At 38.3% G+C, this 17,067-nt stretch overlaps 1 protein-coding gene across 1 annotated transcript in view; it reads left to right on the top strand.

The window, feature by feature from the left end:
- FILIP1 (filamin A interacting protein 1) overlaps positions 1-17,067 on the top strand; it is a 332,875-nt gene that overhangs the window by 279,615 nt on the left and 36,193 nt on the right. The window contains exon 4 of the mRNA XM_006835763.1: positions 2,646-2,824. Within this exon, the coding sequence (XP_006835826.1) occupies positions 2,646-2,824 (179 nt within the window). The remainder of the gene's footprint in view (positions 1-2,645; positions 2,825-17,067) is intronic.

Genomic DNA, 17,067 nt, shown 5'->3' with positions numbered 1-17,067 from the left:
TGGATAAATGAACACCAAAGGCTTTTCTATTAATTTCCCTCCAGGTTTGGACTTTGGAGTAACACATCTGTAGGAGAGTATTCAGTGCACAATGTACCATCCTATGGCAGACAGAATAAAATAAGAGAAATGAAAAGGCTGAGCTGTATATGGCTAGTTCCTTATCGCAACTATTACCATCAGATACTTCCTTGGGGAGAAGTAGGGTAAGGTATGAAGAAATAGCTAGAAGCTGCTCTTCCAAATAGTTGTTTTTTGTGGGGGTTTTTAAAAGCTTTTTTTGTGTGAATTGAGTGATAGTTTACATGGGAGAGCATCAGCTTTACATTCATCATATTGTATTTCACTTTATTGCAGTGATTACAATCCCTTCTGTGCATCATCATTCAACAGCATTTGCTTCCATTCCCTCTGATTTTTGTTTTTTCTCCAAATACTGTTAAGTGCCGTTGAGTTGACTCCTACCTATAGCGACTCTGTATAGGGTTTCCAAGGAGCAGCTGGTGAGCTTGAACCTCCAACCTTGTAGTTCAAACGACTTTGCAGTCTGGCGCATTAATCCACAGTGCCACACCAGGTCTCAAGAAGGATCAAAAAGAGTGAAAAGTTGTTCCTTCTGCATTTTTGTTGATGATGATAACAACATATCAGCAATGTTTGGTAAATCCTACGAAATATGGTAAAAATCACATCTGAAGAAATATGCAATAAAATTTTATAATATGAGGAGTACTGTTAATCCAATGAGAAAACATCTTGTATTCACTATCCCTTTAAGACTACAGAAACATATCAGGAGTCATAAAGGTACAATCTGCTAAATCCATGGTGATCTCAGTTGTCATCACATGGACGTCTCCAACAGTATCTATTTGGTCACCTGCTATTAGGCAAAGAGAATGGAGATCTGGGCAGAAGACACTAAGGAAGCAGGGCAGTCTCACTTTTATTTTAGACCCCAGAAATGACTCATTCAGAATGAAGATATGCAGTATAGTGGGAACCATAACTGAAGGCAAGCATCAGAAATACAAATGGAGCAACTAAGATGTTGACGTCCTGTGGAGCTATCCCACTGTATTTCAAGAAACTGGTTGTGTGGTAAAGGATGAGTTTTAAATATGTCTCTTTCAACTAGCGTACTAGCTCTCAACTAGGAGGCAGTGTTTTCCCTCAAAACATTTGGCAGTGTCTAGGGACCATAGGGACCAGGCGCTGGAGAAGGATATCATGTTTGGTAAGGTGGAGGGTCAGAGAAAAAGAGGAAGACCCCTAACGAGATGGATTGGCCAAGTGGCAGCATTGATGGACTCAAGTGTGGCAACAGTAGTGAGGTTGGCCCAGGATCGGGCAATGTTTCATTCAGCTGTGCATAGGGTCGCTATGAGTCAGCACTGACTCAATGGCACCTAACAACAACAACCACAACAACAGGGACAGTTTTGAGTACCACAGCTGGGGGAGTGCCACTAGCATCTAGTGGGTAGAGGCCAGGGATACTACTAAATACCCTACAATGTACAGGACAGCTAACTGAATTACCTAATGCAAAATGTCAATAATTCTGAGGTTAAGAAGTCCAGTACTGAAGTTTGAAGAGGAGAATAGGATATTGAGTAGTTTAGAGAACTATCAACATGTTTGTTTGATGTCCCTCAGTAGTACAGACAGTTTATTCACTGGGCTACTAACCTAAAGGTTGGCGGTTTGAATCTACCCAAAGGCACCTTGGAAGAAAGTCTTGGTGGTTTGAATCTGAAAGAGCACAGATTTGGACTACACTTCTAATCTGAAATATCGGAGCTTACCATAAGTTAAAATCAACTGGATGGTAACTGCTTTTAAATCAATATTGTAAACTTCTGTCCAATTTGACATTTACTAAACACCAACTTTCTCTGTGCTAGGCACTAGAGGCTAAAAAGGTAATCCAGACATCAGGTCTTAACAGTTGTTTAGCCTGGCCAGAGAGATAGACACAAAAGCCCCTGTAATAATGTTTTTAAGATGTTTTAAAGAAATGTACTCTCACTGTGTTTAGCATCTCTTGAAACAGAAAGATAACTATTGAGTCCTTTGAAATACTTTTCCTTGAAATGTACATAACTGCAGGTCTTAAAAAGAATAAAAACAAAGCTGGTTATGATGGTAAGTACTTCCCAGGTGAGAAGTTTTATATATGTGTGTGCTGAATCTTAATTTTTCTGATATCAGAAAGGTTGCTATCTCATTAAACAATAGAGCAGTTTATTCTTTTAAAAGTTAAGGAATCATGTATTTATTCACAGAAAAAAGCTTAGAAGTCATTGTAGCATGATTATGTAAAACCAAGTAGCATAGAGAAAATGATGGAATAAGAAAATGACAGCTAATACCAGGCTCAATATTCTACAATGCACAAGACAGCTACTTACCACAGAGAGTTGTTGTTGCTATTAAGTGTTGTTGAGTCATTTCCAACTCATAGCAACCCTGTATAGTGATTCCTAGGAGCACCTGGTGCTTATCCTACAGCGCCACACCAGGGCTGTAATGCTGAGGTTAAGAAATCAGGAACTAGAATTTGAAAAGGATAGTGAGTAATGTAGGGAACTATGGATATGCAAATGAAATTAAAAATGAAGCTTTTTGTGTTTGCTTACTAGCTGGACAGACTTGAGGAAAAACAGAAAGAAACCTATCGGCGCATGTTAGAGCAGCTGCTGCTGGCTGAAAAGTGTCACAGGCGCACCGTGTACGAGTTAGAGAACGAGAAGTATAAACACACGGACTACATGAATAAGAGCGATGATTTCACCAATCTGCTGGAGCAGGAGCGGGAGAGGTAAGGTCCACACACGTGCCAGCACGTCTGGATGCCTGCAGTCCTTTATTCTCTGTTCCTCATGTCCATGACACTAAGGTCATATTGACAAGGGCCCAAGATCTAATGTTGATTTCTGAATGATTTGTGACCGTAGAGAGTGAAGCCAACTCCTAGCGTGATACTGTAGGATAAAAGCTGGACTGCAAGGTAGCTTTGAGCCACGAGGTTGGCGGTTCAGACTCACCAGTTGCTCCTCAGATTCCCTATACAAGGTTGCTATGAGTCAGAACCTACTTGATGGCATTTAACAGCAACAAACAACAACATTATATGAATATGCTTGGGAGTATCTACTAGTTGGGTACCACGCTCATACAAGGAGGTTGAAAGACAATCATAAAGCTAGAGATTTATCTTGGAACTTGATGGATGAAGTTGCCTACATTTGAAAAGCCTCTCTATTAATTGCCTTTTAAAGAGTCCTGGTGTGGAGATATAGGATAAACACTGTACTGCTTACTGCAAGGTTGGAAGTTCAAACCCACAAACCGCTCCTCAAAATCCCTATACAGGGTCGCTATGAGTCAGAAGTGACTCAATGGCACTTAACAGCAATAGAAATGAGTCCTTGGGTGGCACAAACAGTTAAGTGGTCTTTTGCTAACTGAAATGTTGGCAGTTCACATCCTTTAAAAGTATCTTGTGATATAAACACCTACCCATTGACTTCTCCATCCTCAACCATTGAAAACCCTAAGAAACACAGTAAGTTCTATGAGTTGAATCAACTTCATGGCACCTGGTTAACTGGTCAATTTGAAATAATTTACTTTTCTTTGGGGGGTTGAAATACACTCACTCAGGAGTAATCATAAGCATTTTAAGTGAATTCCATTCATTCTTATAAGCAGGGGAAAGGATTTCAATGTCTGGCTGTATATAAATTCCTTAATGACTAGAACTATCTGCTTAACCTTCTAAGGGATGCATAACCTCAGTGCAAAAAGCAGCATTGAACTTTAGTGTACGGAGTCTTGATAGCTATTCTTGTAGGTAGTTTTCTCAGACCAGGGCTGCTACATTTGAAGCAAAGACCTCAAATGGAAAAGCCATGTAATTAACTCTTCTGTGCTACCCAATCTTTTTAACATTTTCTTTATTATTTTTTTTATTTGTTTCCCCTTCTCTTGGCTGAACAGTCATGTCTGTGAATTCTACAGTTTTTGAAACCATTGACGTTGAATTCTAATGCTTTGAGTTATCAAGCAAGTCAGCGTCTGTGTTAAGGGCATGCAAACTGAGATCCACTAGGGAATAGCTTTACCTATCCTTGCTTTATTAGCTATTCAGTTACAAAAAAAAGAGATCCCAGATTAGTTTACTTACCAGAAAATGCTATCACAATAAGAGTAAATAAAAGCATGAAGGAGAAATGGGGGAAATGAAGCAACATTATACCTTGTCTGGAGAGTTATGTAGCCACTTTCCAATTTATGGTTTCTTTAAGCTTGTCACCGTCTCCTAAAAGCTAAGGTTTACCAACTTCATGTTTAAAGAATTAGATGGCTGATTTGACATTTTTAGATAATCAACAGTGTGAATAAACTCTTAACGCCTCAATCTCTGTGAGTTTTCAAATGTCAAGCTAACTATACTGCAAACAAGGTTCTAATGACATATCCACAGCAACCATCTGGTAAGGTGTCCTGTTTTTGAATGTGGTCAGGTAAAAAAGTAGCAATTTATTAAATATTTGTTTGCTGCTGTTGTTGTTAAGTACCGTGGAGTTAGTTCCAATTCTTAGTGACATTGCACAGGGTTTCCGAGAATCTTTACGGGAGCAGAATGCCTCATCTTTCTCCCGTGGAACTGCTGATAGTTTCGAACTGCTGACCTTGAGGTTCACAGCCCGACTTGTAACCCCTACGCTACCAGAGCTGATGCTGTCAAGTCAGTTTCAATTTGCAGCAACCCTATACAGAACAGAACAAAACACTGCCCAGTCCTACACCATCTTCACAATTGTTTCTATGTTTGAGCCCATTGTTGCTGTCACTGTGTCAATCCATCTTGTTAGGGGTATTCTTTTTCATTGACTCCCCACTTTTCCAAGCATAATGTCCTCCTCAAGGGACTGGTCCCTCCTGGTAATATGTCCAAAATATGAGAGACAAAGTCTAGCCATCCTCTCTTCTAAAGAGCATTCTCCTTGTATTTCTCCCAGCACAGATTTGTTTGTTCTTCTGACAGTCCACAGTACTTTCTCTATCCTTTACCAACACCATAATGGACTTCTTCCTTCAAAGCCATTGGTTCCTGATCATATAGTACCTCTTGAAATAACTGAACATCAACAAATTATTTTTGGTACAGTGACTCTGTGTATTCCTTCCATCTTCTTTTGATGTTCCCAGCATCATTTGATAGCTTACTCATGTTGTTGTCGTTGTTAAGCGCTGTCAAGTTGGTTCCAACTCATATCAACCCTTTATAAGTTTTCTGAGAAGTGACCTGAGCCATCAACTTTGCAATTCAAACTGATATTACAGTCCAGTGCTTATCTTACAGAACCACTCCAGGATTCAGTTTCTCATAGAATCCTTCAATATTTCAACCTGAGGCTTGATTTTTTTCTTAAATTTTTTTCAGTTTGTAAAATGTTGAGCATATTCTTTTCTTTTGGTTTTCCAACTCCAGGTCTTTGCATATTTCATTATAATATTTGATTTTTTCTTTTTGAACTGCCCTATGAAATTTCCTGTTCATCTCTTTTTACTTCATAATTTCTTCTAGTCACTTTAGTTTCTCTATATTTAAGAACAAGTTTCAATCTCTTCTGACATCCTTCTTTCTTTCCTATCTTTTTAATGATCTTTTGCTTTATTCATGTATAATGTTCTTGATGTCATCCTAAAACTCTTCTGATCTTCTGTCATTAGTTTCTAATGCTTCAAATCTGTTCTTGAGATTGTCCATAGATTCAGGTGGAATTTGTTCAAGGTCATATTTTGACTCTCATGGACTTGTTTTCGTTTTCTTCAGCTTCATCCTGAACTTGTATATAAGCAATTCATGGTCTGTTCCACAGTCTGCCCCAGTCTGGTTTTGGCTGATGATATTGAGCATTGTCTCTTCCCACAGAAGTAGTCAGTTTTATTCCTGTGTATTCCATCTTGTGAGGTCCAGGAGTTGTTATATTGTTAGAAAAAGGCATTTATAATGAATAAGGCACTGGTCTTGCAAAATTCTGTCATATGATCTCCAGCACCATTTCTGTTCTATCACCAAGCCCATATATTCCAACCGTGGATCCTTCCTCTTTATCTCCAACTTTTACATTCCAATCACCAGTAATTATCAATGCATCTTGACTTCATGTTTGATCAATTTCAGCCTGAAGAAGAGAAGCAGGTAGAATTCTTCATTTAATCATCACTGTCTTTAGTGGTTGGTTTGAATAGTTGTGTTATTATCTGGTCTTCTTTGTTATCAAAGACAGCATTGTACTTCAAGATAGATCTTGAAATGATCTTTCTGATTCTATTCCTCTTGACTTTGTTGTTTCCAGCACAGTAAACTATGTGATCGTTCAATTAAAAATGGTCAATACCAGTCCATATCAGCTCACTAATGCCTAGGATGTTGATCTTTATGTGTTCCATTTCATTTTTGACAATTTCTAATTTTCCTAGATTCATATCTCATACATTCCATGTTTTGTTTATTAATGGATGTTAGCAGCTGTTTCTTCTCATTTTGAGTGTGCCATAGCAGCTAATGGAAGTCCCAAATGTTTCACTACATCCTGGTGTGGTGCTGGTTGACGCACTGGACTGCAAAATCAGTTTGAACTACAAGATTGGCAATTAAAGCTCACCAGCTGCTCCTTGGGAACTCTATACTGGGTCGCTATGAGTTGGAACTGACTATGAGTTGGAACCAACTTGATGGCACTAAACAACAACATGTTATTAATGCCAACTCTGCTTTGAGGAGGGGAGTGCAGTGACTCCATATGATAAGCACTGGACTGTGAACTACAAGGTCTGTGGTTCAAGCCAGCCAGCCTCTCTGAGGGACAAAGATGAGGCTTTCTGCTCTGGTGAAGATTTAAAGCCTCAGAAATCCTATACAGAATCTACTCAATGGCACTTAACAACAAAAACTTTGAGGTGGTAGCTTTTCTCCAGTCATATTTTGAATGTCTTCAACCTATAGTGCTTATCTTTCAGCACTATATCTGACAATGTTCTGCTGCTATTTATAAGATTTTCAGGGCTAATCTTTCAGAAGTGGTCCACCTTTCTTCTTCCTCGTTTTATAGAGTTGCTAGTCTTACTACACATATGCAGATGAAGAGAATCATTATCTAGGCTGTTTCTTTTTTGTTTGTTTGTTTTCCTAATTTTCATATTTTCTGAGAGTAATAGTTTAAAGCTATGATAGAAAGCTTCATTGTTTCAAAGTACTTTTATATCCATTATACCAGGAATCTATCACAGATATATTTATTTACTAATTTCATGTTGATCAACTCTAGATGAGGACTTCTAATTCCCTGCCCTCTTCATGGAATGGTTTAATTTGGTTAAAATAAAACAACAAAACAAAAACATTTCCTGAGCAAAGTGCTATGTAAAGACTTAAAAACTCTATTTTTTTAAAAAAATTATTTTATTTTGTTATTGTTAAATACCATTCTGTCGGTTCCAACTCATAGTGACCCTGTATAGGATTTCCCAGACTTTAAATCTTTGGGAGCAGAAAGCCGTATCTTTCTCCAGCAGAATGATTGGCTGACTTGAACAGAGGACCTTGTGGTTCGATTTGCAATCCAGTGCGCTTCCTTAAATCATCTTTAAATGTGTTTTATACTTTGATCAGCACCACTGGGCTTTGTCACCAAACTTTGATGTTTAGATAAGAATTCACTAGCTGTCAGTGGTTCAAGCTCACCAGCCTCTCATTGGAAACCCAATACAGGCTTGCTATGAGTCGGAACCAACTCAATGGCACTTAACAACAAGAGACCTTTTACACACTTAAATATCAACCAATTTGTTTATTTATTCAAGTTTTTATTGTGAATTGAGAGATAGTTTACATGGGGGGACATCAGTGTTACATTCGTCGTTTCATTGCAATGATTACAATCTCCTCCATGCATCATCATTCAACAGTATCTGCTTCTATTCCCTTTGTTTATTTGGGTTTTTTTTTAAGGGTCAGGGATGTACACAAAAACACTCAGGAATGTATAATCATTTTCAACCAATTTTTAAGGTTTTAGCGTGATATTTTTGACTGAACAGGTAATATTTTAGTGCCACTTAATTATTTTTCTTTTGGATTTTCCCCCCCTGAGCTCAATACCCTGACTAACCATTGTTGGCATACACTGACAGATGTTAATTGTTTTGCTAAATTAAGCCCTGCCAGTAAAATCCTGATAACTTAGTTGGTATCTCTGAATTGCACTGTGATCTAAGGCATCCACCGGTGACTGACTGGTAGGTTCCTGGGGCTAGGATGCCTCTAGGATTTTCTCAAAGGTCTTGCCTGGATTCCTGCTGCCCTTTGGAAGTGACCCTGCTAAATCTGCTTTGGGTTAAATCCTTTTTGAAGTAAGCAGTCATAATTAGATCTACTTATGGGAGCTAGCAGGATGCTGCTCACTGGGTTCATGCTCCCTCCAGGGCTCCTTAGGGGCCAGCTAAGGGACCGCTGCAGCTAGTAAAGAACCAGCATTTCTAAACACAAGTGGGAGTCCTCAGGTAGATGCTTCCAAATCCTTTGTGTCTTTGTTTTGCTCACCCTTTCCCTTCTTGTGAACATAAATACAGAGCCAAGAACTTTCCTTCAAAAACATTTTCTTTTGTTTCTTCTATGGCCAAGAGTAAAGGAAGGAAGAAAACGAGGCAAAGCTTGACATAAGATGAGGTGGTTAGTGCTTTACAATCATCCAACTCCTCCAGATAGCTTTTAGATTCGTGACCAAGGATCCTCAGGGCACTCAGAAGCAACCAGGCTCCAGTTTCCATTTTGAACTGCTCTTAAAAATTGTTGGTAGTGTTTTTCAACTTCCTAGAAGAAATGACCAAAGGTATTAAAAAGAAATGCAAATATATGGGATCAGTGGCAGGTGGTGTTAAACAATCCAGATGTGGATATTTAATGAAACCAGAACCCAAGGCTCTTAAAGACCAGAGAGATCAGACCCTTCAAGACCCTTATTTTACAGGTGGAGAAATTGGGGCCCAGAATAATTGTGTGGTTTGACCATAATCAAATCATCCAGAACTTTGGTGCAAATGAGTCCTTTTGTAGAATGAATTGTTTTATGTGTTGTTGGTTTTTTTTTGGGGGGGAGGGGGCTCTTCACCTCCATATTCTTATGTCCAAACTATGACACCAAGTTTTAGAATACTGACTATTGTGACGGTACAAACACAGAGATAATAAAACTAGTAGTATGTCTGGACTGTCAAGATAAAGGAAATTCTGGACAGTAGTCTGTTAAAAGCAGCAGCCTGGGTCTTAAAACTAAGTGTTCACAGCAAGTACAGTATTTTACTTACATGGCATTCTATTTGGAGTATTTTTCATAGTAGGCTGATGGTATTATGGGGGAGCCAAAGAAAACTCCCCCACAAAACACTCCCCTTGTTATGACTGCTGGCCTAGAGTAGACAGCTAGAGAATACATTTTAGGAGCTGTTCATTCATCTTATATTAAAATTCCACAAATATTTATTAAGTACCTAAAATGGGCAATATATTATTCTGGGTTTCCTTTATTCTAAGTCAACACACTGGGATCATACTTTATTACCATCATTTACTGCATATTTATTTTTCCTGATAGTCATATTGCTAAATTTAAAAGGAGAAATGAAAAACTGTTGGTTTAACTAGCACTGTTGATAGTAAATATGAAGATACCCTTCATTTCATTAATTAAGATATAAGTAAAGAATGCTCCTTTATCTAAATGCTATATTCAGTCTTTTCCATATTTCAAGTCAGCTTGACCTTTAAAGGCATCATTTTCAGATATGAGATCACCTTCAGAATTTGGATTTTGTTCACTGTCTGAACTGCAAGCCTTGGGATTTTAATCCGAAACTTCACTAGGGCTGCTCCAAGAATGTCAAAATAGAGAGAATACAGTTACATCAAAAGTGGTCTGGACTTCAGTATTTGAGATATGTGTTTGTGTATGTGTGTGTGTAAATGATGTGGGAGAATGCTGTCTAAATCTATCACTGTAGATACAGATTTTTAAAGCTTTTGGATTCTATAGGCTCAGCTGAGAATATATAAATAATGACATCACCATATAATATTGCAGCAAGCCTTCCAAGTGTAAGTTTTGTTTAAGTACAAATAAGCACCTCAAGAGAAATCACTTTACTTATGAAGCCGAGAATGTAGGAGCATAAACTGGAATGGAAGGGAAACTCAAGTCCCATTTTGATAGTTTGTTTAGGTCCATAGGAAGGTGGTTTGTCTGGCAGTCTGTGGGACAGTTTACACCATCACATTTGTCCATGTTGGGTAATGACCAGTCAGTTTGAATCTGTTTTTGAAAACTTCTTGTAGTGACTTGGGGTTTGGGGAATTATTCTAGACTCACATCTGGTTCCATGGTATAATATCTTTTAAGTCTTAGCTTTAGGTGCTAGATCTCCAAAAAAAATGGTGACAAAATTGACTTTTTTTTTTTTTTTTTTAACACCAGTATCTCAGAGAATCACATTAAAGTACTTTGTAGAAAAAGACAGCTGATGCTGTGTAAATGCTCAAGTTTTATAAAAGAGAAAGTAACCAGTAATGGAACATATCAATAGAAAATAACGGTGCCCTCTTATCCATACTTAGCACTCTGTTGGAAGCTGTTCTGTAGCAAAGTTAGCTTTCATTTACCCCTTAATAGGCTAGAAACCTATGCCATCTTGTTTAGTCCTTACAAAACTATGTGATATGTAATTATTATCCCTGTTTAACAAATGGGGAAGCAGGAAGGTTGTGTTCCTCCCCAAAAAGTCACTTGTTCCTTGTTACTAGCTTTCGTGTCTGCTCTAACTATACTGACCTTATACCTGCTCTGGCACTACTATCTTAACAGTCATTGCCATGTTTGAGACCATTGTTGCAGCCGATGTGTCACTCCATATTACTGGGGGTCTTCCCTGTATCACTCACCAAGTATGATGTCTTGGTAGAGGCTGGTTCTTCCTGATAATATGTCCAAAGTACGTGAGACAAAGTCTCACCATGCTCACATCCAAAGAACATACTTGATGTGCTTCTTCCAAGACTGATTTGTTTATTCTTCTGGCAGTCCAGGATACATTCAATATTCTTCACCAACCCCATAATTCAAATGTATCAATTCTTCTGCTGTCTTCCTTATTCATGATTTAGTTTTCACGTATGTTGTTGTTAAGTGCCGTTGATTGTATTCTGACTCTTAGCGACCCTGTATAGGGGTTTTGAGGAGTGGCTGGTGAGTTTGAACTACCAACCTTGTGGTTAGCAGTCCATTGCCAACCACAAGGTTAGCAATGCTAGCACCGCATCATGTTGTTAAGTGTTATCGAATCAGTTCCAACTCATAGCAGGCTTGTGTGGGGGTTCTGAGGAATGTCTTAGGTTTGAACCACCAACCCTTGCAGCTTGCTGTCCAGTGCTGATCTTACAGCACCCCATAAGAACTCCAGTCCTTTGCTTATCCTAAAGTGCCACACCACAAGGAAATTGAAAATACCATGGCTTGGGTCTGGTGCACCTTAGATCACTTGCCAACAGTTAATTGGAAGAATCATGGTTTGAACTGAGTTTCTTTTAGCAGAAAATATAACTTTTTTCTAATTCCAAGGTCTCATCTTTTGATTAAAATAATGTCTCACTTCCCCCAGTGAACAGAGGAAGAAAAGATGACTTAGGGAGTAGGTCAGTAGCTTCTTCTAGACTGCATACCCATTCTGTTGCAAGTTTAGGATTTAAATTCACATAGCCAAAAAGTTGCCAGATTTTAACTTGATCATAAAATCCATCACTCACTATGCTACCACTTGGTCACTATCTATCCTACAGGGCTTCGAATAGATTCACTCTCGTATGATCCCTGATGAGAACTTCCATTTCCACCCCAAATATACTGAATCAAAAAATACAGTTTAACAAGATTCCTTGGTAATTCTTGTTCACAATAACAGAATTTTTGAAATGCAAATTTTCAGCAAGGGTTGAACCAGAATGAGCCAATTAGAAGCCCTGGTATCCTACTAATCAAAACAATTTCTGGGAATAGACAGATTATAGCAAAGGAGAAGAACCATAATTTAGAGGTTAAATAATCCAGCTGGAATATATTTTACAGTTGATTTGTTGAAAGAATGTCAGCATCAGACTCCACCCTACTCTTACATTATGCAATCCCACTTCCTACTGAAATATGCGATTGAAATAAACGAGACTAAGTGATATGATGTTACCCCTAGTGCACAGCTTGAGTATATGTGCTGAGGATGAGGGGCAAGGGTGATGTGAAGGAAGTAATAGTTTATCTTATTTGAAGGCCCAAGGCAATCAAGGTGACTTAGGCAAACAACTGGCTAGGGTTGGGAAAATTGGGGTTAAAAAGAAATGCTGATTTCATTAAAAGATTCAAGAAATTAACATATTCACAGCATGCATTGCAGAAGTAGGACCCTGTTCTCATCCCTATGTGCCTTCCTTTCTACCCCCACCACCAATGTATATGAAAGTGTGTGTTTACAAAATGCACTTAGGGTTCATTGCACCGTCCAAGTCGTATAAAAATGCTGGGATTGTGTGAACCTAATCTTTTTCCAAACTTCATAGAGTGCTCATCCTTAAGGTCATTGAGCTAACAGTCTTTGATCTGAGACTCCTCAGAATCTTAGTAATAAAAGTTTAACAGGGGCACATATGACATTGAGTTTGCTAATTGATAAAATGATCTGATTAACTGAGGGGTTTGCTATAAATGAGTTACTTTTACAGAAATATTTCTCAAATACATTTTTCTTACCTTAAACATATTTAAAATGAGGAGCTTTGGTGGCCTAGTCGATTGTGTGTTAGGCTGCTAATCACAACATCTCAGATTAAATGATACTTTCTGCTCCTCTAAAGATTTATAGCCTTGAAACCCCTGTATATAGGATCACTATGAGTCAGAAATGACTCAAAAACACACAGCCGCCACCACCACCAAAAATGTAATATACCACAAAGTCAAATTATGCCACATTTGATGATTCAGGAGATTATGTAATGTGCTACTTAGGTGATGCTGTACCTTAAAATCTCACAGACTATTACATCATATTGTTGTTGTTGTGAAATGCTGACTTTGCATTACATGAAAATAGCAATTACAAATGTTTTAAAATTTTTGTGGTAAAATATACACAGATAAAACAAAATGTTTTTAATTTAACCATTTTTGAAGTGTAATATTCATTGGTGTGAAGCTGTCAATAAGCACTAAACTGCTAACCACAAGGTTGGCAGCTCAAACCCACCAGACACTCCTTGAAAACTCTATACAGGATCGCTGTGATTCGGAAATAACTCCCCAGCACTAACTACAACGTTCACTGGCTTTAATTATATTCACCATGTTGGGCTACTGTCGCCACTATGCATTTTCAAAAAAATATTCCTTTAACAATAATTTCTATTCTTTCCTTTCTCAGACCCTGGTAACCACTAATAAACTTTTGTCTCTATACATTTGCTCAATCTAGATATTTCATATTTTGGGATAATACAATATTTGTTCTTTTTTGTCTGACTTATTTTGATTCTGTTATGCATAGGGTCGCTGTGAGTTGGAACCTACTCGGCAACACCTAACAACCAAAACAACATTTTATCAACATGTTTTCAAGACCTATTCACATCAGAAATCTAGTCCGGTGCTTACCTTATAGTACCACACCAAGACTCCATAGAATCCTTCAATATTGCAACTCAAGGCTTAATGTTCTTTTAGCTCGAGAAATGCTGAACTTAACCTTCCCTTTGGGCTTTCTATCTCCAGGCCTTTTACTGTTTCATGATAATACTTTACTTTGTCTTCTTGGTCTTCCCTTTGAAATTTTCTGTTGCAGCACAAATGGATAAGCACTCAAATACTAACCAAAAAGTAGGAGATGCAAACCCACCCAAAGGTGCCTAGCGATCTGCTTCCTTGTTGAAAACTCATGGAGCAATTGTACTCTGCACATATGGGGTCGCTTGAATCAGAATTAATTCTATGGCAACTGGTAACAACCGCACATAAATTGAGTATGTGTAACTTTTAAACTCCCTGTTTGCATTTACTTGGTTTTGTTAATGTGAAAGGAGTCCTGGTGTGGCACTGTAGGATAAGGACTCAACCACAAGTTAGGTTTGAACTGCAAGGTCAGCGGTTCAAACCTACCAGCCACTCCTTGGAAATACTACACAGGGTCACTATGAGTTAGAACCAACTCAATGGCACATAACAACAACAACCACTTTGAGGAGGCAGCTCTTCCCTAGTCAGATTCTGAATGCCTTCCCATTTGAGGGATTCATCTTCTGGCAGAAGTCAGACAGTACTGTGCTATTTACAAACCTTTCAGTGATTAACCCTTCAGAAGTGATTAACCTCTTCTTCTTAGTCTGTCTTAGCTAAGATCGCTCCACTGAAACCTGTCGACCATGGGTAAACCTGCTAATATTTAAAATACTGATGGCATAACTTCCACAAAACAAGCTGTCAGATGCGAAGCAGTATCAGATGTATGTTATTGTTGTTGTTGGGGTTAAGTGCCATGGAGTTGACTCTGACTTATAGCGATCCTGTATAGGGTTTTTGAGGAGTGGTTAGTGAGTTTGAATCACTGACCTTGCTGTGCAGTGCTTATCCTACAGTGCCAGTTCCCTAAAATTTTCACCTATCAGGTCCATGATTTGAAACCAGCTGCTCCGTGGGAGAAAGATGAGTGAGGCTTTCTACTCCAGCTAAGATTTAAAAGCTTCCACTTGCTATGAGTGGGAACTGACTTGAAGGCACGTAACAACAAACAGTTCATGTCGGTTGTCTATTTTCGTAATAAATTCCTTCAATGTAGAAACTTTTTTCTCTTTCATGAAATCCAGTTTATCTTGTTTTGTTGCTAAAAATGCATCACATTTTTGTCACATCTAAAAACAAAGTTTTGAGATTTTACGCCTATGTGTTCTTCTAAGAGTTTTGTGGTTTTAGTTTTTGAGTGAATTTTGATACAGATTTAGCTGCTGTTTATAAGTGGTGTGAAGCATTGGCCCAATTTCATTCTTTTGCATGTGGAGATCTAGTTGTCCCAGGACCACTTATTAAAAAGACTATTTTTTTTTAACCCGTGGAATGGACTTGGCATCCTTGTAAAAAGTCAACTGTATGAATTCTCAATCCATCCATTGGTTAATATGTCTATCCTCACACCTGTTCTGCATTAGTTTCATTACTGTAGCTTTATGTTGTTGTTGTTGTTGTGAAGTGCCATCGACCCATAACGACCCTGTATAGGGTTTCCAAGGAGCAGCTGGTGAGCTTGAACTGCCAACCTTGCAGTTCAAACGGCTTTGCGGTCTGACGCATTAACCCACAGCACCACACCAGGACTCCTTTATAGTATGTTTTAAAATGGGGAAAAGTGAGTTCTACTTTGTTCTTCTTTTTCAAGATTGTTTTGACTTTTCAGGGCCCCTTGTCACTCCATTTAAATTTGAAGATCAGCTTTCTCATGTCTTTTCAAAAAAACTATGGAAATTTTGATACAGAGTGAATGGAATTTGTATGTTACTTTGAGTATTACTGACATCTTAAAATTGTATCTTCCAATTCATAAGCATGTGATATCTTTCCATTTATTTAGGTCTTTAGTTTCTTTCAGCAATGTGTTAATTGTACTTTACTATAATTAACCAATCTGTGTTAGAAGAAGTACAACCAGGATGGCTAGACTTCATCTCTTATACTTAGGGCATATTATCAGGAGGGAGTAGTTCCTAGAGAAGGATGTCATGTTGGTAAAGTGGAGGGTCAGAGAAAAAGACAATGACCTCCAATGAGCTGGATTGACACAGTGGCAGCAACAATGGGCTCAAACATAGCAACGATTGTGAGGCTGGTGCTGGACTGGGCATGGTTATACTCTGTTGTGCATAAGGTCACTATGTGTCAGTACCGACTGGTTGGCTCCTAACTACAAATAACAATATTAGTTAAGGACAGAGAAGATGTTTTCTTGATCTTAGAATTTAATCTGACTAACTGAGAGTCCTGGTGTGGTGCTGTAGGATAAGCACTGCACTGTTAAGCCACAAGGTCAGCAGTCCAAACCACCAGTCACTTCTTGGAAACCTTATACAGCTTCTCTGAGTCAGAAATGACTCAACGGCACTTAACAACAACCAACAGCTGAGAGTTTTAATTGATTAGGTTCATTTATTTTGACTTTTATAGCAACACAACTTTGATGAGGAAGAACTCTAATATTATACAAAGACTTGAGATAATAATCAAAGACAACTGACCACAAGAAATATTGAAAGGGAGAACTTTAGAGAATATGGGCACTAAACATATTTTGCTGTTTAGGATTTTTAAAAGTCATGTAAGAATGCCTCAGGGCTGATATTCAATATCCCTTATTCTAGATATGAGATTCCTGGGTGGTACCAATTATTTGCTCTTGATTACCAACCTAAAGTTTGATGATACAAATCAACCCAGTGACATTGCCAAAGAACAACTCAGCAATTTGTTTCTGTAAAGATTGTAGCCAAGAAAATCCAATGGAGCAACTCTACCCTGTAACACATGTCATCATGAATTGGAATCAACTCATTGGCAACAGGGTTTTGTTTGCTTTTCATTTTAGAAGTCTTAGGATGTAAGACTCAGTTTGGAATTTAAATATGACGAGTAGAAAGTGAGGGCCTGGTTATCAGAGTCTCTCGAGATCTGAACTAACCATTAAAAGCATTTTCTCTCTGAAAGTCATCAGGATATTACCAGTCACTGAAACTCAGTTCATGATTCACTGGTGAGACGTCTTCAAAGAAAAATAGAGGCAACTCCTTTCATACTGTCATACTTTCTGTCATGTGAACCCATGAATACTAGCCACAGCCAGTAGACTAGAAATTGGCAGCTATCTTGGCCAAAGGTTACAGAAATTCCAGCTCAAATGCATCCAGAGCCAGGCAGC

Source organism: Chrysochloris asiatica, unplaced genomic scaffold, assembly GCF_000296735.1.
Source record: "Chrysochloris asiatica unplaced genomic scaffold, ChrAsi1.0 scaffold00019, whole genome shotgun sequence".
NCBI lineage: Eukaryota > Metazoa > Chordata > Mammalia > Afrosoricida > Chrysochloridae > Chrysochloris > Chrysochloris asiatica.
The sequence above is the reverse complement of the archived record's forward strand: the minus strand, read 5'-3'. Positions and strand labels throughout refer to the sequence as shown.